The 25672-nt window shown below is 43.9% G+C and overlaps 1 protein-coding gene across 1 annotated transcript in view; it reads left to right on the forward strand.

Moving 5' to 3' along the window:
• The window catches only part of MRC2 (mannose receptor C type 2), a 112589-nt gene that overhangs the window by 23040 nt on the left and 63877 nt on the right, over positions 1-25672 (forward strand). The window contains exons 9-17 of the mRNA XM_056864732.1: positions 4948-5055; positions 9482-9597; positions 9816-9964; positions 14611-14828; positions 15458-15600; positions 16854-16956; positions 18754-18892; positions 21056-21091; positions 23110-23270. Coding sequence (XP_056720710.1) covers positions 4948-5055; positions 9482-9597; positions 9816-9964; positions 14611-14828; positions 15458-15600; positions 16854-16956; positions 18754-18892; positions 21056-21091; positions 23110-23270 — 1173 coding nt within the window. The remainder of the gene's footprint in view (positions 1-4947; positions 5056-9481; positions 9598-9815; positions 9965-14610; positions 14829-15457; positions 15601-16853; positions 16957-18753; positions 18893-21055; positions 21092-23109; positions 23271-25672) is intronic.

Raw genomic sequence — 25672 nt, forward strand, 5'->3', positions numbered from 1 at the left:
AACTCTAATCCCTATCCTGTTAACTATTATATAGTTATCCAGACTTATCTCATTTAATTATTCATTCAATATCTTAATCTTAATAAATTCATAATTCAAAATTATCAAAGGGATTAAATCAAAGAATATCCTTTAAACGGTCCCGTTAAAAATTGCTTCTCACAGTAAAGTCTCCACACCTTCCATTCCCCCATAAATTGTACATTGTCCATCTGATTTATCAGCGCCGTAAGTTTTGCCATTTCTGTCAGTTCCAGCATCTTATTTATCCAGTCCTTTTTTGTCGGTATCTAGTCAGTCTTCCATTTAGCTGCATATATCAAACGTGCAGCTGTGGTGGCATATATCAAAAAAGTTCGGCAGGTAAAGATTGTATCCCGTATCATGCTTAAAAGCATCATTTCAGGTGTTTTAGGAATATTTTGTCGTAAAATCCCTCTTAGTTCTTGATATATCATCTCCCAAAATTACTTGGCTTTTTCACAGGCCACCAAACATGGTGGAAAGATCCTACTTCTTTATTGCATTTCCAACAGTTTGGTGACATAGAAGGAAAGGATTTTGCCAGTTTCTTTGGTGTTAAATACCATTTATACATCATTTTGTATACATTCTCCCTTAATAATTGCGAGGAAAAAAGTTTCAAATCCTTTGTCCATAACCTTTCCCATTTCTGCAACATTATATCATGACCCAACATTTGAGCCCAACTGATCATGGTAGGTTTTATTCGTTCTTGTTCAGCATACAATTCTAATAACAGCTTGTACATCTTGGATATAAGATGATCATTTGTATCCAGTAAATTTTTTTGTAAAGTTGATTTAGTTTTAGAAAATCCAGTTTTCAAATCTTGTAAATAAACAGAGTTTATTTGGTAATACTGGAACCACTATAGTACATCTTTAACTTCTTCATACTCTTTAAGTGAACATTTCGTACCTTCCCATCTCAGAAGATCTTGGTAAGTTACAAATTGAGCAGGTCTTAATGGACGTAAAGTTAACATTTCCTGGGATGAAACCCATAATGGAGTTCTTACTTCTAGTAAATGTTTATACCTAGTCCATATTCTATAAAGGGACGATTTGACCAAATGTTGCTGGAATGATGCATGGGATTTCACTTTATTGTACCACAAATATCCATGCCAACCACTTCTATTATCAAAACCCTCTAAGTCTAGTAGTCATGTATTTTTTAAGTCCATCCAGTCTTTCAACCATACTAAAGCGGCCACTTCAGCATACAGTTTAAAATTAGGAAGTGCAAGTCCACCTCTCTCTTTTAAATCAGTCAAGTATTTGTAAGCTATCCTTGGTTTCTTATCTTGCCAAATGAAATTCATCAAGTCTTTTTTCCAGGTGTCAAAGTATTTTACTTGGGATACAATCGGAAGATTTTGAAACAAAAATAACAATCTTGGCAATATATTCATTTGCACTGTCGAAATACTACCTAATAGGGATAAATTCTTATTTGTCCAAATCATCATATCCCTCTTTATTTCTTCCCACAGTTTAACATGATTATTTGTCATCAGTTCCGCATTTTTCATTGTAATCCAGATTCCCAAGTACTTCACTTTACTTGCTTTTTGCCAACCTGTTACATCAATAAATTGTTTTTGCTCTACACCAGGAACATTCTTGAAAATCGTTTGAGTTTTTTCTTGATTAATTTTGAAACCTGAAACTTTACCATAAAAATCTAATATCTCTTTCAGTTTAATTGCAGATTGATTTGGATCATCCAGAATCAGTAACAAGTCATCAGCAAAAGCCCTCATTTTAAACTCTTGTTTACTGTCAGCTCTTGACCCAAAGAACCAGAAATCACCACAGAGACAGTTAGAATCCAAGCAGATGGCTTTTACTGGTCAAATAGGCAATACAGTGCATATAGGATAAGATGACAGCTATGAGGGGCCTTGCTTCGTTAGTTGGCAATATGTAAAGCTTGAAACGCGGATTCAGTGCAAACAAGCATAAAACAGAGCCATAGCTTATCCCAGGGTAGATGTTCCAGGTGGTAGTGGTTCCCCAGCTTTGGTATGTGGAGTCGTCTTGAGTCTGGACAGTTCAGTACAGAGGCAACAGAGAAACCGAGATAACAGCCTGACATTTACTTATTTTTAAACCTTTTACCTCCTTAGATTCCCGAATCTTACAACACAAGGACTCTAACACTAAAATAAAAAGCAAAGGAGAAAGGGGACATCCTTGCCTTGTCCCTTTTTGAATACTGCATTCTCTTAACATTGATTCATTTACCAATATTTTTGCTGTTTTGTTATATAGCGTCTATAGCTCTTCTAATTTTTTCTCCAAAATTCATTACCTCCAAAGTTTTTTTCATATAATCCCAAGACACCATATCAAATGCCTTTTCTGCATCTAGGAAGACAAAAGCTTCTTTATGTTGTATATTCTGCTCGTAGTACTCCAAGGCATCTAAAAGTACCCTTATATTGTCCTTGATTTGTCTTCCCGGAACAAAACCAGCTTGGTCTTCATGTATCAAATCTCTAATTAACTTCTTAATTCTGGATGATAAAACTGAGGCATAAATTTTGTAATCCACATTAAGTAACGAAATAGGTCTGTAATTAGTTACTTTTTCAGGGTCTCTGCCAGACTTATGAATTAATGAAATAAAAGTATGTGACCATGTTTCTGGTATCTCTCCCATTTCCATTATCGAGTTACAAAGCATCAAAAAAGGTTTCATCAAATGAGATTTAAAAGTGCGATAAAACAAAGCAGTTATTTCATCTGGTCCTGGAGTTTTATCTATTTTTTGTTTATTAAAGGCTTATTCTACTTCCTCTAATGAAATAGGTTCATCCATAAGTCTATGTTGGGCCAAAGATAATTTTTTAACATTCATAGAGTGTAAAAATTTTTCCATCTTGTTTATTGATATGTCTTCTTTTTGATACAACTTGGTGTAAAAGGATACAAATTCTTTTTGAATCTCTGTTGTGGTATGTGCCGTTTGTAGTTTAGCTATGATTCGTTTCTGAAAAGAGTCTCGAAGTTGAGTCGCCAAAAATTTGCCAGGTTTATTTGCCTGTTCAAAATATCTTTGTTTTGCACATTTCAAATTTTTATTCATTTCTTCTGATACCACCATATTCAGATTCTTCCTGTCAGCTTTCTTCAATGTCCATTGTACCATATGGGTATGAAAGCTGGACAATGAAGAAAGCTGACAGGAAGAAAGCCAATTTGTTTGAATTGTGATGTGAAAGGAGAGACTGTGAACCCCCCCAAAAGACAAATCAATGGATTATAGATCAAATCAATCCTGAACTCGCCCTAGAAACTTAAATGACTAAAAATGACTAAATGACATGATGAGAAGACAAGAGTCACTGGAAAAGACAACAATGCTAGGAAAAGTTGAAGGCAGCAGGAAAAGACGAAGACCCAACATGAGACAAATTGACTCAATCAAGGAAGCCACAGCGCTCAGTTTGCAAGACCTGAGCAAGGCTGTTAACAATAGGGTGGCTTGGAGGTCATTAATTCAGAGTCACCATAAGTTGGAAGCAACTTGAGGGCGCTTAATACACACACATACAATTCAAAGAATATTACATAAGTGCTCCTTTTCTCAGTGGCTCCCCAAAATTCCCAGTTTTTCAACTGGGAAAATTGAAAGTCCTCAGACCTTTTCATGCTATACATTTGGAATAAGTAAAAAACATTAAGACGTTTGCTCACTCAAAATTATCCATTATTTCATAGGGATTTTTTTTAGGGTCCTCCACATTTCCCAGTTTTTTCTATTGGAAAAATTGCGGGGTGGGGGGGAGACTTCAGGAAAAAAACCTTCCCCCTGAATTTTCTTGAAGGAATTAGTCCAGGGCATAGGACTGGAAACTTTATTTTCATTTTATTTTATTCTATTTATACTCTGCCCTCCTTCGGCCAGGCTGGGCTCAGGACATCTTCCAACAAACAATTTACAATACATACAATATCAAAATTAAAACATTTCATTTAAAACCATATTTCCAGTTTAACTTAATGAGATGGCATCCTATCTTCTTAAATAAAATAGAAGGAGGTAGGGTAGTCCATGATGGATCTGGAGACCACTGGAGACCTTAACTCCCAGGTCCCCCAGACAGTAGAGACAGGAAGACTAAAGGGGGAAGGGAAAGAGAAACAAGGGAGGAGAAGAGAAGAAAGGGGGGAAGGGAGGTAAAAAAAAGGAGGGGAGGGGAGGCCAGGCTGATCTATCTCACCATTGCTGCCCTCAACCACGTGCCTGGTGGAACATCTCTGCCTTACAAGCCCTGTGTAACAGGGCTAAGGTCCCGCAGGGCACAGGTCTCACTCAACAGAGAATTCCACCAGGCTGGGGCCAGAGCCGAAAAGGCTATGGCCTGGTCGAGGACAGCCAAATCATTCTAGGGGCAGGGACCACCAGAAGGTTTTCCAGCGCTCTTTGGGGGGGGGGGGAGGTGTACCAGGAGAACTAGTTCCACAGATACAATGATCCCATACCGTTCAGGCTTTAAAGTACCAAAACCTTGAATCTGATGTGGTGCTCACTCTGGAGCCAGTGCTGTTGGTGGAGCACAGTTTGGGCATGCGTTCTCCATGGGGTCCCCGTCAGGAGTGGGAAGCTGAAACCCCTGATCCAGACCCCCCCTGCCCAGCCACAGGACCTCCATCTTCGATGGGTTCAGTTTCAGGTGGCTCTGCTTCAACCATCCCAACACAGCCTCCAGACGTTTGGCCAGATCTTCTAGGACTTTCCCACATCCCTTGATGTTACTGGGACCCAGCACCAAGTTTCTCTTAATCACCTGGTCATATTGTCAGTGCAGCGGGAGGGAAGGTGAGGATGCTGTCCCATTTATGGCATCTCTTAATCAGCACCTGCTGTGAAAAAGCTGATCTTTGAGCTGGAAATGTCTCTGCCTCTCTCTAGGAAGGGAGATGGAATGACAGCCCTTGTAACCAGACGTTGCCCTCGGTCTGCAAGAAGAAGGGTCGTGTGAACCCAGCCAGAAAAGATGAGGACCACGGCTGCAGAAAGGTAGAGACACCAGTTCTTGCGCATAAAAAGGTGCAGGGCCAAAGGCAATGGTGGGGGGGCAGGGGAGTGTTAAAAAAGAATCAGTCTGTATGTACGCGTGTATCTAGCTCTCCCTTTTTGGGAAGGAGGCTGTTCTCGGAGGGGGTGGGGCCTTGCCTCCTAGAGCTGGAAGGAGGGTTACAGGCATTTCCAGGAGTGGGACTTCTCCATCCCCAGTGATCTGCCTGCCTAACAAGAGTGTGGCGTGGGTTCTGAAGGGGCTCCTCAAGAAGTCTTGGCAGTGCACGTGCACCCGCACCCACCCATGAGAAAGACAGAGAGGCTCTTACAAGCAGTGTGAGCATATGGAAGAGATCTCAACCTTCCAAGTCTTCCAGCCTCACTCCTCTCCCCCAAGTAAATAGGGATGGGCCATGGAGTGGTGGCATAGGCACCTGCTCGTGAAGCACTCTGTTATCCTTGTGCAGAGTGACCGTTCCCCACCTAGAGGAAGGGCCCATGGGAAAGGTCTCCACAAGAGCATCCGTGGGAAACGTGCCAAATTCCTCTGCCTGTCTACAGTTGCTGCCAGCCTCTGCCTCCCTTCCTGGGATGGAAATCACTCGTGGCATTTAAGAAAAATTGAGGAGTTAAACTGTTTGCTCCCCCCCCCCATATACTATGAGAGGAGAAACAAGAGGGGGAGTCTCTTGTGCTTCTCATATTAAATATGTTGGAAGTCAGCTTCAGTAGGTCATTTGTGTTAATTCTGACTTAGTAGGATGTAAGTCTATTTGGGATTGCATTGTAAGTCAAGTCTGTTAGAGTTACTTCTGTTGGGGAAATGAGTTTGAGGGGGCCCTGGCTATTCAAACACCCCCTCTCCTAAACTTAGAGCCAGGCAGGAATTTGCACGGAAGTCTCTCCAAAGTATGTCCAGGCAAGACTATCTCCCTCTTTTCCTTCCCTAGCATCCCTGGGAGTGACATGTTGGACCTCTTGTGTGTCCGTGCCAGATATCCTTGGTCATTTGCCCACTCCATTTCTGGCCTGCAGAACCCAGCAAGAGCAACAGCAACCCATGTCTCTTGCTATATAACAGCCATGGGGGTATCTTTGGCATGGCACAAGCCCATCTGCTAGAGTGGTAGAGCAGATGCATTCATCACAGGCGGCACTGTGAGAATGGCTAAAGGCTGGCTTCCAAGATCTTGTCCCATCTAGCATCAATTAAACAGCCTCATTCTCCAGCAGTCAGTCTTCTAATACACCCACCCAGCTAGTTTCCTCTGCAGCAGAGTTGGTCGTGAGCCCGTTGTTCTAGTGGCAGAGCAGAGAGGCCAGCTCCCTCAAAACACAATTTTCACTGCAGGGTCTGCAGCCAAGCCATTCGCATAAGCATAATAATTATCCGGCAGAGTGGGCTGCCTCTGGTATCTCTTCTTTGGGCTGCCCGTGAGTGCGCTGGGAGCCCCCCTGCTGGCAACTGAAGCTGCAGGCTCACCTTGCCAAGGCTCTCTCTCAGGTGCTGCTGGATACCAGTGGGCCCACCCTGTGGTTTCCTTCAAAAGAAGCATTTGGGATCTCTGTGCATAGATTCCCCTGCAGTTGACCGATTTGCGCTGCCTCGGCAGTGAACAGCCCCTATTGTGTGTCCAACTTAAAGAGGCTCCAACATCAACAAAGCCAGAGTTATGAAAGCAGCGGTGGAGGAGTTTGAGCTTTCTGGCACAAGGAAGAGATTGTGCATTCTCTTTTGAAAGAGCCTCTGATCAAGGGCTGGATGTTGGCCACTTGGGTGGGGGGTGGGGGAGATTTCAGTGTCTTTAAAGCTGCCCTGAAGTGCTTTTCCTCTTTTCGAAATCTTGGAGCTACTGTTATTTGTTTGCTTTGAAAACTAAACCAGAGTTAGGTTAGATGGATAGACGATCTTAAAAAGACAAGGAAAGGGAACAGATCCTCTCCTGCCTCACACACATGAGGCTGTCTAGGAAGTAGTGTGATATGAATGCCAGCCCTGGTGCTCAGGTCACACCCAATCCCCACGTATTTAATTTCTTTCCCAAGAAAATAAATCTTTAATGTTTTGACTGGGAAGAGTCCACTGAGGTGAACATACAGTCCAGCCCCATGCAATCTGAACGTCATCAGTTTTCTTTTAAAGCGCAAATGGCTTCTAGTTAGGATCAACACTATTTTTTTTGGTATTCTTTATAGTCCGCCTATTTTATTGATACGCAAAGTGAATTACACAAATGTAGGTCAAACACAGTAAATTAGATGGGACATCCAGTAGACAAAGCAATAAGGTTTGGATTGCAGAAATCTGAAAACAGAGCTGAAACAAAGCTTAAGCGTTAACATGACACATTCAATGGTGCAGAAATTACATAGCCGGATTCTGCTTACAGCAACAGTCAGGATGTTTCAAACTGGTGGTGTCCTTGCAGCTGTTATTGCAGATGTGATTGTAACCATCCCTTGGGGGCATGGTTGGCCTTACTTGCATTGGCACCGAGAAGAATAAAGCTGAAATAGACAACTGTCCTGGGCTTCGCAAGGAGCCTGTAGAAAGGGTGTTCTAAGACCAACATGAATTGGAAGCCCTGTGGGTTGAAACCAGAACGTGCAAAGACTATTCCTGTAGCCAAAAGAAATGAAAACCCTCAATGAAACTCTTAAAATTGCTAAAGATAGACAAGGAGCAAAAGTAAAAGGTGACAGAAATAGAATCGGAAGTCTAAATGCAGTCTTTCAGCAACTGGCACATACAAAGAGAAATATAAAGAAATGGAACAATACACCGAAGAACTATACAGAAGAGATGAAAGAATGACCAATTCCTTCCAAGAAGAATCTTTTGAAGAAGAACCTACAGTTTTAGAAAGTGAAGTGAAAGCTGCACTGTGGGAAATTGGGAGAAGCAAATCACCAGGAGCAAATGGGATATCGATAGAGTTATTCCAAACAGAAACAGAGTTAATCAAAATCTGAACAAGAATATGCTAACAAATATGGAAAACAAAACAATGGCCCACAGACTGCAAATGGTCAATTTACATTCCAGTTCTGAAAAAGGAGACGTCAAAGACTGCAGCAACCATCAGACCATCACATTAATTTCTCATGTGAGTAAAGTGATGCTAAAAATCTTCCAACTAAGACTGTTACCATGTAGGGAATGAGAAATGCCAGATGTTCAAGCTGGATTCAGAAAAGGAAGAGGCTTTAGAGATCACTTTCTGCTTTAACCTTCATCAGTAGTCATTCCAAGTCTTCACTGTTTGCTGCCAGTAACGTTGTGTCATCTGCATATCTCAAATTGTTAATGTTCCTTCCACCAATTTTCATTCCATATTCATCTAAATCTATTCCAGCTTTCCTTATGATATGTTATGCTTATACATTGAACAAATAGGGAGATAATTCAGGGGGTTGGTTTTGACTTTTAAATCTCTACATGGCTTGAAACCAAGGTATCTGAAGGACCGTCTTCTCCCAAATGTTCCTACCTGGGAACTAAGATCACAGGGAGAGGCCCTATTAACTGTCCCATTGACCAGCAAAGCTTGTCTTGTGGGTAAATGAGAGAGGGCCTTTTCAGCAGCAGCCCCATGATTATGGAATAATCTCCTCAGAGAGGTTGCCCCTGGCCCCCTCACTCTTGATCTTTAGGAGGCAACTGTATATAGTTTTGATTAGTTCTTCTGCCTACTGGCAGTTATAAATTATTGATTTTCACTAGTGGTTTTTATGTATTTTATTGTATTTTATTATTTACATTGTAAGCCACTTTGATTTCCTATGAGGTAGAAAGGTAGCTAATAAATGTTTTAAATAAACAAAATAAATCCTTGTTTGAAACGTTTCCCTATATTCTGTTCTAACAGTAGCCTCTTTTTCCAGAGTACATTGCGCATATTTAATAGACTCTTGAAATTATCTCCTTGGTTTATCATAATCTATGTATAATTAATTGTTGGTGTTATCATCCTTTGTCAATGTTAATGGTGTTAAGTCTTAAGGATAAAATGGAGGCACAGATTCTCCAATAGTATTTGCTTCTGTACTGTCCCCACAAAGATCCAAACATGTTATTGGGTGTACCTTTTGCAAGGAGGTCAATGATCTGACATAGGAATGCTAACCAGATGCCTCTAGAGCATCTCAGGAGCTCACCTTGGTCTAAACCAGGCCTGACTAGAGCCTCCTGGAACACAGAGCTTGCCTAAACAGCCTCTGTAGTAGAGGCAATAAATGTGTTTGTTTTATTTAGATGTATAGAGACAGTAGATCCTGAAGGCTCTAGATGAGTAAGGAAAGCACACCAAACAAGCCAGCCCAAGCAAAGCAGAACAATCTCTTACCCAACGAAAATCCTCTATTATGCAACAGCTCAGTCATGAAAACAAGGGCAAGAGGCTGATTTTGTTGCTGTTCTTTCCAGGGTTGGAAATGGCACACACCATCTTGCTATTGGCTAGGTGATGAGCATGTCAAGTACATGGAGGCGCGGAGGATATGCATGGACTATGGGGCTACTCTGCTCACCATCACCAACAGGTGTGTGCTAAACCAGTGGAGTGACAGGGATCTCCTGCTATTCTGTTGAAAGTCCTTGGCAACAAAACTGTGCCAAGCACTTGGCATTTTTGTTGTCTCTGAGGGGAACGGGGCTTCCTGGATGTAAAATGCGGACATCTTCTTTTGGAGGAAAGAACAAGGCTTGGTGGACATGGTGAGGAAGAGGCTGACACCTTCCTTTTCTCTTCCTGGACAAGGTTCGAACAGGCCTATGTGAACAGCCTTATTTACAGCTGGGAGAATGAGTATTTCTGGACAGCGCTACAGGACATAAATGAAACAGGCTCTTTCCATTGGCTGAGTGGGGATGAAGTCACGTACACCCACTGGAACCATAACCAACCAGGTAAAAGCTGTTTGTGTCTGTGCCTAGGATTGGGTGAGAACTTCCGGTAAGGAAGTGTGTCCTCCTATCACAGCTAGGAGGACATTCTCCCCCTGCTTGCACTGACTTGTGCCTCTCATTCGTTCATGGTCGCCTACTCCAGGTTAGGAAATTCCTGGAGATTTAGCGGGGGAGCCTCGGGAGGGGAGGGACTTCAGCAGGATATAATACCATGGAGTCACCTCCAAACCAGCCGTTTTCTCCAAGGGAACAGATCAGGTGTAATTTCAGGAGATCTCCAGGCCCCACCTGGAGATTGGCAATCCTACCTTCTTTCCAGTTGTTTCCCAACAGAGTGTGACTTGTCTTTGCAGGTACCTTTGCTCACTGCTTGTGGGCCCTGGATTAAGTGAATTGGTCTGCAGGGGGTGCTGCCGGGCAAATAGATGTGTCTCACAATGGTGAATTGGATCAGGTGTGCTTCCAACTCTAGTTTTACAGCTTTCAAGCATCCCTACAGATGCCAGTTTCAAAAGGGATCTGATTATTGCATCAAACCAACAAAGAATCCTCTGGTACTTTTTAAGACAAGTGCACTTTTGTTGGTAAAGGTTTTTCAGAGGCTGGGACTGTACTTTTTCGTTCTTCATAAGTTTCCACAGGTAGAGAGGGCACAGGTAGCGTGTGCCAGAGATCCTCCTCCACCTCTGGCTACCCCTTCAACAGCAAGGGGCTTGATACAGAATGACAGACAGGGAGCAAGGAAGGCAACCAGGATTTCAGTAAAGCTTTTGATTGGTTCCCCATGATGTTCTGATGGGTAAACTGGAGGACTGTGGCCTGGACTCTAGGATAGTTAGATGGATAGGGAACTGGTTGGAGAACCACACTCAAAGAGTAGTTGTCAATGGCGTTTCATTTGAATGGAGGGAAGTAACCAGTGGGGCTCAGTTCTGGACCCGGCACTTTTCAATATTTTTATAAATGATCTGGATGAGGGGGTGGAGGGACTGCTCATTAAATTTTTGTTAAAATTGGGGAGAGCAGTGAACCAGAAGATAGAGAATTCAACGAGATCTGAACATACTTGAAAGGTGGGTGGGTGTGAACAAAATGCAATTCAACAAGGACAAGTGCAAAGTTCCACATCTGGGTAACAAAAATGAGAAACACACAGACTGGATGGGGGATACACTTCAGGATAGCAGTGTGTATGAACAAGTTCTTGGGGTATGAGTGGACAGTAAGCTGAACGTGAGCGGCCAGTGTGATGCAGCGACAAAAAAGGCTAATGAGATCTTAGGGTGTATCAACAGAGGCATAACATCCAAATTGTAAGATGTCATAGTTCTGCTATATACTGCATTGGTCAAGCCGCACCTGGAGTGCTGTATGCAATTCTGGAGGACTCACTTCAAAAAGAATGTGGACAGAATGGAGTGGGTGCAGAGGAGAACGCTGAAGATGATCAGGGGCCTGGAGACCAAGTCCTAAAAGGAAAGGCTGAGGGACTTGGAAATGTTCAGTCTGGAGAAGAGGAGGTTGAGGGGGGACCTGATTGCTCTCTAAGTATTTGAAGGGTTGACACTTAGAGGTAGGCAGGGAGCTGTTGGCATCAGAGGATAGGACTCGCAATAATGGGTTTAAATTATGGGCAGAAAGGTACCAACTGGATATTGGGGGGGGATTTACAGTGAGAGATAACAGTGGAATCAGCTACTTAGGGAGGTGGTGAGCTCCCTCTGGCAGTCTTCAAGCAGTGGCTGGACAAACACTTGTCAGGGGTGCTCTAGGCTGATCCTGCATTGAGCAGGGGGGTTGGACTTGATGGCCTGTATGGCCCCTTTCTACTTTATGATTCTATGAAATAAATGCAACAAATGTGAAGGAAGATTGTAGATTCTAGGTCAGAGGAATGTAACAGCATTAAAGAAATGAAAGAGATTAAAGTAAGTAATAATATAGAAGATGATAGAATAGAAAGTAAGAACGAATAAATGCTTTAACTGTGGCCAGAATAATAGATTTAGAAAGAAAGACAGACAGAGACAACCAGAAAGAAGGACAGCTTGGTGTACTGATTGCAGTGTTGGAGTAGGATCTGGGAGAACCCAGGTCAAAACCCTGTTATGCTGTGGAAGCCAGTTGCCTTCTCTCAGCCTAACCAACTTTTCGGGGTTGTAACCGTAAGGATGAGATGGAGCAAGGACAGGATAAAAAAGTACAAATAGAACAAATACAAAACACAATTACAAATTGGTTTGCTTCACTCTAAACAAACTGTTTCAACTCACACCAGACTGATTAATTTTGAGGCGGTTAGGAATAGTTTTTTAAAATTAAGGGATAGTGTTTTTTTAATTGAGAACATAATTTCTTGGGATTTGGTGTGGAAGAATCCAGGTATAGTTATAAATGATCAGTAAGGTTTTCTATGATACCATACTTAAAATGTTGCAAAAAAGAAATATGAAATTTCTTGTGGATAAAAAGTTAAATAGTTGAGATATAAATAGGTTGGTTGCAAGATACAAGTGGAGAATATATAATACAAGAATGTGTGGGGCAGAAGAAATGTATTAAAATGTTGGAAGGAAACAAACCTATCACTAACCATCCTAATGGCTCATTCCTGAGAGGGAGGGAGCTGCGCCGGGGCCCAAGAGCAATGCAGCAAAGGCCCAGCGGGGCCGGCTCCTGGGCAGTTTGGAGAGCAGCCGCCCACCAAGAAATACCATCAAAATGCCAAAAATACACATGGGGCACTCGATGGCATGGCCGCACCGGGACGCAGGGGGGCCAGGTTGAGTAGGCATCGTGAGATCGGGGAGGTGAACGTTCAAGGGTCAGTTCAGGCTGGGGTGAGGAGGAGCGAGGAGTGGAGGGGTGGCAATGGGTGCGGCCAGCCGACCGAGAGATCTGCCCCCTTGCCAGAGAGGGCTTTGTCTAGTTTCAGTCTCTGGCTCTCCAGGAGTGTTCTTGCCCAAACAGCTGCTTCCAGTCCATGGAGTCAGTACTTAGCTAGATGAAGTGTTGGCCTGAGTTGGTTTCTGGCAGCTCCATATGCTTATACATTCCTGTCACATTTTCTAAGCTTCTGTTGAATTTTGCAGAATACAATTTTGTATCTTAGAAGACTCTTTAAAAACAGTTATTGATAATTGTGTTGACAGAGCTTGAATTGAGAGAAATAGATTTATTCTGTGCTGGAGAAATGTTTAAAACAAAAATATTCTGCAATCCAGCAAAAAAGCCTTATGTTTTTAGTAACCCTGATTCTGAGTAAATAATCAGCCATGATATAGGAAGTGCAGTATATGGTGGTCACACAATCCTATGTACACTGTGTATCCGGTGGATATGTAAAACAAGGATGGAATAGAGACTCAGTAGAAGGCGACAGAAAGGAAGGGAAGCCTAGAAAGCATTTGCAATTCAAATTCAAATTTATTTACAGTCAAGACCAGCAGAATCTTAGACAATACCAAAAACATGTTAAAACTAATATTATTAATACAGTAAATAATAATTCCCTGATCTAAATGCATAGGCTACTAGGTGCTACTCCAGCATTACAGGCATATACATACTTACATGCAAATACACACACACATACATACATACTTGGTGTAATATTTACAATTGATATTTTAATTGGAAACTCATATTTTATATGTCAGAAAAGGAACTGGAAAAGGATATATGCATAAAAGGTTAAGGAGAGTTGGGAAAGGCACAGATGTTATGTAAAAGAAATAAATCTAAAATGATTGGAATAGGGGAAAATGGATATAATAAATACATGAGGGAGGATACCCTGAAAAGGGTATAAAAGTGGGAGCAGAGCTCAGCACTAGGAGGGCAGGGGAAGAAGCCTCATATTGCCTGATAGGGTTTTATAATAATAATGTAGGAGACCCAACTAGAGTATTAGTGACAAGGTTGAAATTGTAGATAAATATGGTCATGTTAACCAAACTAGAATTGTTCCAGTTCAGAAACTCGCATCAAACACTTGGGAAACCATAAGCAGTGTATACAAAGTCCTCAGACAGAACTTCTTTGGCCTTCTTAGATGCTGGAAAGATGTTTGACAGAGAAGAACTGGGGTTTCTTATAGCCTGTTTTACAAGCTTTACTGTGCCATCCTGAGCAGAGTTACTCCCTTTGTAGACCATTGTAGTCAATGGGATATAACTTGTCTTTAAATTGCACTGCTGGTTTTGGTGAGGACCTGTAGAAATGGGTTGACAACTCTCTGAAGCAAAAGGGGTTGGCCAGAGGACAGGAGTTCAGGGCCATCTCATGTAGGTACAGTTGTATGTGCCTTGCCGGAGAAGAAGGTAAGGAGAATGATGGGGGATTACTCCAGTGGTGCATGTAGTTCAGTATCACATTTCCAATGGTGGCCACCCAAATATCTCCTGGAAGCCCACAGGCATGACTTGAAGGCAGAAGCAGAATCCTTGGTTGACCTTTGATTTCTACTGGAGCGAGACACTGGTTTTCCTTGACTTAGGGAACCTCCCTCATATAGAACAGTGAGATTTCAGGATCTCTTGTAACTGTGACAAATTTGTTGGATGATTTTGCAAAGGTTTTTTCCCCCCTTTGGCTTAAACTCTCTTTGTGGTATATCCCCCTCCCCCTTCCCATGAGCTTTCCAGATTTCAGTAAAGGGGGCTGTATTGCCTTGGCTACGGGAAGCGCCATGGGCCTGTGGGAGGCAAAGAACTGCACCACTTTCCGGGCCAAATACATCTGCAGGCAGAACCTGGGAACGCCGGTGAACCCTGAGCTTCCTGCACCGCGCCCCACCCCTAGCCTGACAGGCTCTTGTCCTCTGGGGTGGAGCACCAGCCCCGAGATGAGGCATTGCTACAAGGTGAGTGCAAAGCGAGGGAAGGCAGCCGGCCAAGATCTTTAGTATATGATCCCAGGAACATGGTGAGACTGTTTAAATCTTTCTACGCTTTTTTTGAGAGGGAGTCATAATACCTCACAAGGTATAAACTAACATGTAAAACTCCCCTCCCCAGCTGGTTTACATTTTGCATCTTATAAGGCTTTGGGGATTTCAAGTCCAGGACTCCTGGGGGGCCAGAGCCCTTTCCCCTGTGCCTCCTGGAAGCTCCAGAGTCCATCCACAAGCAGAGCCACCCTGGGAACTGAAGCCTCGGCCAGCACAGGTGACTGTGGGCCTCCCCATAGGTTATGTCCTCCCCAGATCCTGGTGATTGGATGTACATTATGCGTTGTGTACTTGAAATGCAATTCACAGGCACGCAGGGGCCTATTTGGAACAAGGGTGGTCAACTCTGGCTTGCAAAATTCCTGAAGATTTGGGTGTGGTTCTTAAAGGAGGGAGCTCAGTGGGAGATATGATGGCACTCAGCCTGGTGCTGCCGGTGCTCTGCCGCTCCACAATTGGGGAGGAGGCCTGTGGTGAGCACGCGATGGGCATGGGAGTTGCAGCCGACACAGTAGTGACCCTCCTGCTTGCTTCTTGGACAGGTTTTCCACTACGACAGATTGCAAGAGAAGAAAAGCTGGATCATGGCCCACTTGTTCTGCCAGGAGCTGAAAGCCCAGCTTCTGAGCCTGGGCAGCTATGAGGAGGAGCACTTTGTGGCCAACACGCTAAACAAGATTTTTGGGTGAGAAGCGAGATGTGTGTCCTTGTGCAACTCCCTCACGTGCGCCTGTGCACACTTCCGCACACCTTTTATGTTCCACCAGAGCTGAATCTGTGGTAATAACAATATTTGCCCCTTTGCCTGCTGGATGGTGCTCAGTACACATTGGCTGAAAATAGCAGCCTTTAAAACAAAAACATATTTAAAAAGAAGGCTTCAGGGGTCTAGCCCTGGCTCCTCTAAAAGCACCCGGAAAATAAAAATTTTTCTGGGACATATTTAAAAGGTGGGGAGAAGAATTCACCCCAAATCAAGACTCAGCTATGGCAAAAGGTTGACTTCCCTGCTGACTTAAGAAGAAACATGCCTGTTTCCTGGAGGAAGGTGAGGGATAGGCATGCAGTCTTTTTTGGCAAAATAACAAAGCTGTAACTTCAAAATGTTTTATGTGCAGCCACGTTGAATGGGGCTCAGACCATGCTACTTGCATTCCTGTTCTGAAGCCTTAACTCATCATGCTGCTTTCTAACAGGAAACCTGCCGCTGCCAGAGATGCTAGGGTCCTCCCTTTTCCACAGGTATTAGACGGGCAACAATCAGTACAAGCAAACCATACCCAAGAGGAGCTGATAAGAATTCCTGGTGGTGACTGGCCAGCGTAGACAGCAGAGAAAATGTTCTTTATCCCACCCTCTGAGCATGAAGCCAAGTTATAGCTCAGGGTTAGAACATCTCATTTGCAGGTCAGAAACCTTCCGCAGATTTTTGCAGGCAGAAGAACTCTGGAACTGGACAGACACTTGTGTAAGGTCTTGGGAGAGCTTTTTCCAGTTGGAGTAAATAATCATTTTATAGATGGACAGATTGATTCTCATCATCCAAAGGAGAGAAAAAAATACCAGAGATAACAGCTAACTGAATGAAATGTTTAATAAGATTTTGATTGTACTGCAATAGTTCATATTAATGTAGACTCTTTTATTTTATGAGACTCTGCCAGCGTCATGCAGCTTCACATGTTCAACCTCTCTGTAGTCTTTTGAGATATATTTTACTGATAAGTTTACACTCCCACCATCATATCAAACTGTGGAAGTCCCAGTTGTCTAGAGGAAGCAAAAGGAAAGCCCTGAGATCTTAGTTGAAGGCATGTGAGAGAAAAGAAAACATTTACCAGCTTCTGAGCTTTGGTGGGCCTCAGCTGGAGCCCCAGAATTACAACAGCAAAATTGTGCATACAGACAAGGCTTATCTTCCTTCGTGATATCCTCCAGGGAATCGGAACCTGAAATCCACGAGCAGCACTGGTTCTGGATAGGCTTGAATCGCCGAGCTCCCGGGGCAGAGAGCAGCTGGCAGTGGAGCGATGGTCTCGGGGTGAGTTGGCATCTCTGCAACATGCCTTTCACAGAAGGGCTGCAGCAAGTGGCCGATGGCAAAAGTGCGCAGTGTTAAGGAACCTTCAGTGCGCAGTGTAACTAACACGCTACTGTCGTATTGAATTTTGTGATGCCATATTGTTTTATTATATGGACATAATGTTACTGATGCTTTAAGGAACAGTTCTTAAGGTGTTTGTAAGTGGCTTCAAGCAGGACATACATATTTTTGAAATAGATCTTATGTTCTGAAATGGAGATGAAACAGAATCTTTGGAGGGTATTCTAAAACGATAGCTTTATAATATTTAAGACTAGCATATAAACCATAAACAGAATAAACAATTGTAGCTGAAACAAAACCCAAGTAAGTCTAGCCTCAGTAAAAATTCAGCAAATTAAAAATCCAGTCTGGATAAATCAATTTATTAACAAGCTTTAAAATGATCCATCCATTTACCTAAGAAATAGCAAAGAATAGTGGGAAAGAAGAGAAAAACTATTAAAAAATGCCCCACCCGTGTAGCACAATACTGCTGAGCTCGGGTCTCACGGGACTCCCCTCTGCTCCCTTCAGCTGCAGCCGTCTCATGCTATAGTGGGCTCGACTGAGCAGGAAGCCTGAGTCTGAGTAACAACGTAAAAGGTGGCATCCCACTGTCCATTTTTTGGGGGGGGGGAATTGCATTTGGGGAACATGTGTTTCATGCTACCTAGTTTGCAGCGTCTGCCTCCAGTAGTGGGGCACCCCCACTATTTTGGGTGGATTGGATGGATTGCCCACATCAAACAGGAGACCAAAGTGGGTGTTGTTACTGTCGTGTTCCTGTCACATGCCTCAGAGCCATCTCTTCTAAGTGGTAGCCAGGTCAGTAGGCATGGACTCCAGCAGATACCCCCTCCTAAAATACGATCCATCTCATTTTTTGACTGGTTTTTGAGCCATAAAGTAGCTGAAAGCTTTCTGGTGCTGCACCAGCTTAAGCCGCCACCCACAGTGATAATCATGACCCTGATTTTAAACTTGCTACATTTCCATATAAGTTCAGCTCCTTTGGATATTATCTCAGCTGGTTATCTGTTTATTGTTGACACATGCCTAATCTTTTTCTACTGCTGAAAAAGTTGGTTGGTCTTTATCTTTCATATTATATCAAATATTCTTGCAATTTATTCTTTCTTAGTACATCAAATATTCTTTTTCCTTCTTGAGAATAATGGCTTGGAAGAAAGCATGCATGTGTATACACGAGCATTTCTGCACATGGGTTTGTGCATGCTCAGCCATCCTGGTTGTCGTGAAGCCTGTCTACATAAGAAACAAATCCCAGATTCAGGGGCAATCCAAGCAACGTTGAGTGTACTTCCTTCTCATCTTGAAAAGAGCATAAAATCCTTGATTCTCTTTAAGCTGTTTGTTGCTGTTTTTAAACAAGACCATCCTGCTCTGGGGCAGAGAGGAAGGAACAGGATTCAGGGGTTTACGGAAGAATCAAACAAAATAATCTGAGAATGCTGGCTACAAGTCCCAGTTTCCTGTCAACCCATTGGGCGGTCTGGCATGTTGTTGTATAAACAGAAATTCTGTTTAGTAATGTAGCACGTGTGATTTTCTGACTTCTGCACAGACCAATTTCGTTAGAGGACTGAGGCTTTCAGATAGTTTCTTGCTACTGAGGTGAGAGTTGGAAAACCTGGGCACTGGAGAAAGGGAAAGGGAAGTGACCTTCAGCTTCAGGGGCCTAAATGTGAATTTGAGGAGCTGATAACACCCTCATCTTTCTTTGCCCCCCAGTTTTCTTACCATAACTTTGACCGCAGCAATCATGACAACGATGACATCCGTAGCTGTGCAGTGCTGGACTTGGCCTCCTTGCAGTGGATGCCTCTGGAATGTGGGGTTCAGCTGGACTGGATCTGCAAACTGCCCAAAGGTGACTGGGGTGGGGTTGGGTGGACGGGAAAGAGGGAGGGAAACCACTGGTACTGGCACCTTATAAAGCATTGTGGATGCTTTAACTTGCACCTTTAACTTAGGGCTTTGCCTCCTGTGGCTTTGTGTTTTGCCTCTTGGTATGAAGCAGGAGCAAGTGCCGGTTGGAGAACAGCCTTCGTTAGATTTCAGGCTTTCAAAGGGACTGGGGATCGTGCAACAGAAATCCAGGCCACAAGGGAACAACCCAGCATTATTTCATTACGCCAGTGGTACTCACTCCACAGATCCTGGAGAGCCATATTTGCAATCCCCATCAGCCAAAGGAGCCACATTACTGTATACTGCACACCACCCTAGCATGCTTAAACCATAATATATAACTGCAGGCAGGAGACACACAAGGTCTTGTGGAGGAGATTTCATTTTCTCCTCCCACACTATTTTTTCTTTCCCTTTCCTGAAAGACCCCATAGCCTCTTGCCTTTTCCTGCTTTCTTCTCTCCTTCCCACCCAGCAGAGAAAACAATGGCACAGTTGTGTGGTGCTGGCCACTGGGCCAGGCATACCTGCATGCTAGGAAACCCTCAAGGACTTGTGGGGAGCCCCACACTTTCCCCTGGATTCCCTCCTTTTTGCAGCCCTCATATCCTCTCACCTTTCTCTGCCTCATTCTCTCCTTCTCAGCTGGTCACCAATCTACCTTTTATCTGCCTCCATCTTCAGCTATGTTTATTACTTATTTACTTCATTTATACCCCACCTTTCTTCACAGTGGGGACCAAAGCAGCTTACATCAGTCTCCTTTCTTCCTTTTTATCTTCACAACAACCCTGTGAGGTAGGTTAGTCTGAGACTATGTAACTGGCCCAAGATCACCTAGTGAGCTTCCATAGCAGACTGGTAATTTGAACCTGGGTTAGACTCTAGTCTGAAGCTGTAACCTACACCACACTGGCTTTCATAGGGTGGCTGCAGTTGAGCAGTAGCAGGGAGCCAGGCATAGGTGACTCATGCAAATTGGGTGGTGGCAACTCACTCGGTGGTTGCTGTTGGGCCTGGGCCCAATGAGTTCTCCCTAAAAAGCTTAAACAGCCCTGGAAAGGGCCCTGTCTCCTCCCCTTGCCTTTTCCTGACAGAAACCAAGCCTGGAATGCTGTGGTTGCCTAGCAACAGCCACTGAGGGTATACATTTATTAAAGCTACAGGGTGTCCTTTTATCAGTTCTTCTCCAACCATAGACTGAACAATATAGTTAAACAGGAGCACTTCTAGCGTACCCTCAGAAAAGTATACAAGTGTACGCTTGGAAAAGAATTGTACGCATGGAGAAGAACTGATGAAATACGAACCATGTGTGTGTGTATGTGTGTGTGTGTGTGTGTGAAACAGCTGCACTGAGTCGGCTGAGCTGTTTTCTTTCTCCAGGCTGTCTCAGCGCTGCCATCTGGATATCTCTCAGTGCTGATTCCTTAAGTCAAGCCAAGGAACAGAAACTTTCATATATCAAGCAATGGACTGCTGCAGACTACAGCCTGTCACACATTTTTCCTGTATTTGAAGTGCAACTGCTAATTGAGAGTGTGTAGCTTTAACAAGTTGTATGAGCTCCACTCCTTTGTTGTGTATTGAATTGCTAATGCAGTGCTTGGTTGAGAGTGTGTATTGGCAAATAGAGCCAAGTTGTTAAATGAGCCATCGTGTTGTTGTTTCCTTGTTACTTTGTTCAACGTGAAAGTATATTTTTTTTCTACCTCTTCTACCCCTTCCTCTCTACAGGATAGAGATAGCTCACTATTTTTAAAGGACCTTACCTCCCCGCACACCCCTTACCTCTGTTACTGATCTTGTGGTGTTGCCAGCATGGTGTAGTGGTAAAGATCGGTGGTTTGGGGTGGTGGACTCTGATCTGGAGAAACCGGGTTTAATTCCCCACAACTCCACATGAGCGGTGGAGGCTAATCTGGTGAACTGGATTGGTTTCCCCACTCCTGCACATGAAGCCAGCTGGGTGACCTTGGGCAAATCACTCTCTCTCAGCCCCACCTACCTCACAGGGTGTCTGTTGTGGGGAAGGGAAGGGGAGGTGATTGTAAGGCAGTTTGATTCTCCCTTAAGTGGTAGAGAAAGTCGGCATATAAAAACCAACTCTTCTTCTTAACAGGTACTGATGTGAAAGACACAGAGATACCTAACCAAGGTGAGTAGATACATTTCCCCCTGCAAAACCTCTTTTCAAGATGGAGTTTCTTGCCTCCCCCTCCTCCATCCCTCCATGCACACAGAGAATCATTGACTGGGAAATCCACCCTCCTAGAGCAGTAGTGTGAAACAGTGAAGCTCTGGCTCTTCACGAGTAGTTTCCTGCTTATCTAGCCTGGATCCCGGAGGTCTGTGGGCCTCCATCCTCAGTGCAGTGGGTTTTTTTTTTTTAAACCTCCCATTCTCTGTTGTGCCTGAGAGAAGTTGGGAGTAGGGAAATCAGAATTGGGCATTCATGCCCTACCCCTATTTTCATCCCCCATTCCAGAATTCCGTAAACTGTTAGCTGCTGCACCCCATTTATGGACTTAACTGTTACTGCGTAATGATTCATTAGAGTCAGGTGAAGCAGGTGAATCAGCAGAAGCGCATCTCACAGTCTTGGTGAGGCACCATTAATGCACAGTTATACCTGGAAAAGGGAGACTGCTGTGATTAGGGTGGGGAACAGCTCAGCTTCCTTTTGAAGAAAAGATTGCAGTTAAAAGGCAACTGAGGGAGAGGGACGTTGTATGCCAGAGGTTTCTAAAGATACAAGTGGGGACCCATGAAACTTACAAGGGGAGCATCCCATCTCACCCTCACAGGGTGAGTCCCTTCTGTCCGCCATAACTGTGACAGGCCTCCTTTCCGCCCCCCAGCCCTGCTCTCTTGTTGGCTTGAGTCTCATAGCCTCTCTGGCCGAGCACAGCCTCCCCCCCCAGTCCCGCTCTTGCCTGTTTGCCTGGGGCACAGTGAGGCCTCCTTCTCCCCCAGCCCTGCTCCCTCGCCAGCTGGGGCTGGAGGGGGAGGCACACAAAACTCGGGAGGATCCCAACTCCCCCTCCCCACTGCTCTCCTTCCAGCCTGGCTGCAGCTGGACGGGCCTGCACCACCACAGATGGGTCTGCTAGTGGTGTCTGGGCTCTGCTGCCACTGAGGCAGCCGCCAACAGTAAGTGCGTTCTCTGCATATGCTTAGAGAATGCTTTTTTAGAAATCGGGATTTAATCCCCCCATTAAAAAAAATCAGATTTTTGTGCAGACCCAGGGGTTCCCCCTGAGCCTGCAGGAAAACCTGTTGTGCCTCCATCTGAAGATTTATGTATTGGCTGGCAGGGAGCAGAATTAGATAGATAGATGAGTGGTTCTGAGAAATTGAATAGGAAAAAAATTAACTTACCTACTTCAAAACACAAATGGTAGTGGGATGTAGTGGTTAAGAGTGGCGGATTCTAATTTGATGAACCAGGTTTGATTCCCCACTCCTCCACATGAAGCCTGTTGGGTGACCTTGGGCTAGTCACAGTTCTCTCAGAACTCTCTCAGACCCACCTACCTCACAAGGTGTCTGTTGTGGGGTGGGGAAGGGAAAGCAATTGTAAACTCTCCTTACGGTAGAGAAAAGCAGGGTATAAAAACAACTCTTCTTCTAATCAGACAGATAAGGTTAGAAGCAACTGGGGTGCTTCTCCATAGAGTCATTTTTAACCTTTGGTTTTCACTGTGCCAGATATTGTGACAGAATTGTGCACAAATGGCTTTTTTAAAAGATTGAGTACACTGCAGTGGTTTGTTCACTGTGACCTCTGTGGCTGGGAGGGCCTCCACATTATGAGGCTCATTGCTTCTGCTTATCAGATGCTGGGAATGCATCACAGGGAATTGCTCTGCCTGTGTGCCTACCCTGGGGGTATCTGGATGGCTTCTGTTGGAAAACCAGTAATTAAACTAAATGGCCCTTGGATTAGATGCAGGATGGAGGGCACTTTAATAGTAGGACCGTTGAATGGCTACAACCCATGCCAATAGATAGCTGTAGGTCAGCTCAATGTGTGCACCACAATGTCAGACAAATAGTTCTTCCACAGAAAAAGTTAAACACTCAACAAAGGGGAAAAGAGATTGCTGTGATTCGTGTTTCATTATGACGGTAGGTCTGTCTCCACTTCTGAAGCCCCATACCCTTTCTCCACAGGGAGCAATGAATGGGTGAAGTATCAGAATACTGAATACAAGTTCTTCAGCCTCCATTCAACTTGGGTGCAAGCCCAAAGGATCTGCACCTGGTTCCAGGCTGAGTTGGTATCAGTTCACAGCCAAGCTGAACTGGATTTTCTGGGTCAGAACCTGAAGAAGGTAGGGAGATGTCTGAAGTAGATCAGGTTGTATCTTGACAATAGTATATACAGTGGTGAATTGACATTAGAACAGAAATAGCTGAATTTGCCTTTGGTTGTGGGAGAGATTCCAGGGTGGGAGGGGCAAGAATTTGATGACTAAATGAGGCCAAAAATCCAGGAATACTCACAGTGCACTTTATTCTGCCTCCTTCCTGAAGGCTTGGAAGGGATACAAGATAGGGTTGTGCAAAAAACACACAAAAAAAAAACCTCACCCAGTAAATTTCGGGTTCGGGTTTATTTGGCCCAGGTTTTTTTGGTAAACCCGGAATAAGGCAAATAGCCATACCAGTAAATATCGGTATTCAGCTTATTTCTGGGTTTACTGAAAAATTCGGGTCCATTATAGTCTATGGGGATTTTTTCCCCAAAGCTCCTGTAGGGGCATTTTTGGAGTTAGAGTCCCCAAATTTGCAGTGTGGCTGCAAGGGACTCTCCTTTGATGGTCACTGAAATTTGGTGAACTTTGAGACAGGGGGTCCAATTTTATAGATTCACAAAGGGGCCGCCCCCATCCTCCAGGCATTTGTTAGCCAAGCTGGCCATTGGTTTTCAGGTTCAGAAGTTCAGTGTTGCCGAGGACTGGCGGAAAAAGCCGATGGACAGGCTGGCACCTCAGAGTCTGGGGGCTCTGTTCATATCTGGGGCGCATAGCATGATGTCCATGCAAATTAGCTTCCAAACTGAGGGAAAAGGCTTAAATGCAAGAAAAATAAGCACTGAAAACATTTCTTTTGGTGGCAAATGACATCTTGTGAACAGTCCTTTATTGTGGTCTTCAAAAATCTGATTTCAAGAGATGGTCATGGTGCGGGGAAACAAAGCCTCTACTTGGGGCGACCTTCAGTTTGACAGCAGGTTTTCGGGAGGGGTGATATCGGAGCCAGCCAAAGTCTCGATCACAGAGGCTGTCTGAAGGAGATTGCTCATCCGCTCGAATGAGAGAGCCTGGTGTTGTGAGTAGCTGTCGAAGCTGGTTCTTTTTAGTTGGAGGATATATCCCTCCGGACGGGACTTGGTGAGCCCCATCTTTTTAAAAAACCCTTATTCTTGATCCATATCAACCCACTGAATGGTTGGTCAGACCAAGTTGTCTCTGATTACATGACCCCGACCTCAAAAGGGCCCCAACTATGGGGCCCTAACAAAACCAGTCAAAAGATAGAAAAATGGGAGAAAGCATAGAGCCAAATCAAGTCAAATCATACCTTTATTTGGCATTCTAAAAAGGACATGTTGAGGTCAAAAGGAGATTTATAAACTTTTGATGAAGATCTTCCTTACAACATTAAAAGTTAAAACTTTAATATAAATCCTGGGGATAAATATCACTTAAAAGAAATCAAACTAGCTCCTTATAAGTGCCACCAGGGCAATCTGTCAGTAGGGGTTCGATGACCTGTTCCTGTAAAAGTGAGCCATATTTGCAATGTAGTAGTACTTGGGCCACGGTTTCAACCTGTCCAGAGGCACAAGAACACAAAGGCGCTCTCTGGGGACTGAATCAAACACGCTTCTCAAATCAAGAAAGGCCGCATACAATTCCCCCACTTTTTGGTAGCTGTACTTGCTAGCCAAGTAAAAAGAACAGCACAGTGGTCTAACGTGGATTTCCCCTTAGAGAAGCCTTTTTGTTCCCGGCCTATCTGGGAGGGAGACCAAATAAGCAACTTAGACAATAAATGGCTGGCATACAGTTTGCCAGCCACTGAAAGCAAATTAATAGGGCGGAAGTTAGATGGATTCATTGGGTCCCCTTTTTTAAAAATTGGGGCCACAATAACCGTGGTCCAAAAGCATAGAGCCATGCCTCTGAGCAAAGGTGAATAGCTGAACCCGAAAAAGATGAATTATTATTAAAAAGCTCAGTTATTATTCAGCTTTTTCGGGTTCGGCTATTCAGATTTTTCAGGAATTGCCTATTCAGCTTCGGAGAGATCGCCAGGTTTTGGCAATCAGTAAACTCAAAACTCGAATATTGCCAAAATGGCAAATTTTGGGTTTATTTTCGGTTCGGGTTTATCGAACCCTAATACAGGATACTGAGGAGAATGTAGGAGATAACTTTTGAATGTATTTGTGTGTGTGTTAAGTGCCGTCAAGTCGCTTCTGACTCATGGCGACCCTATGAATGAAAGTCCTCCAAAATGTCCTATCTTTGACAGCCTTGTTCAGATCTTGCAAACTGAGGTCTGTGGCTTCCTTTATTGGGTCCATCCATCTCTTGTTGGGTCTTCCTCTTTTCCTGCTGCCCTCAACTTTTCCTAGCATGACTGTCTTTTCCAGTGACTCTTGTCGTCTCATGATGTGACCAAAATACGATAGCCTCAGTTTAGTCGTTTTAGCTTCTAGGGTCAG

Source organism: Euleptes europaea, chromosome 18, assembly GCF_029931775.1.
Source record: "Euleptes europaea isolate rEulEur1 chromosome 18, rEulEur1.hap1, whole genome shotgun sequence".
Classification (NCBI taxonomy): Eukaryota; Metazoa; Chordata; class Lepidosauria; order Squamata; family Sphaerodactylidae; genus Euleptes; species Euleptes europaea.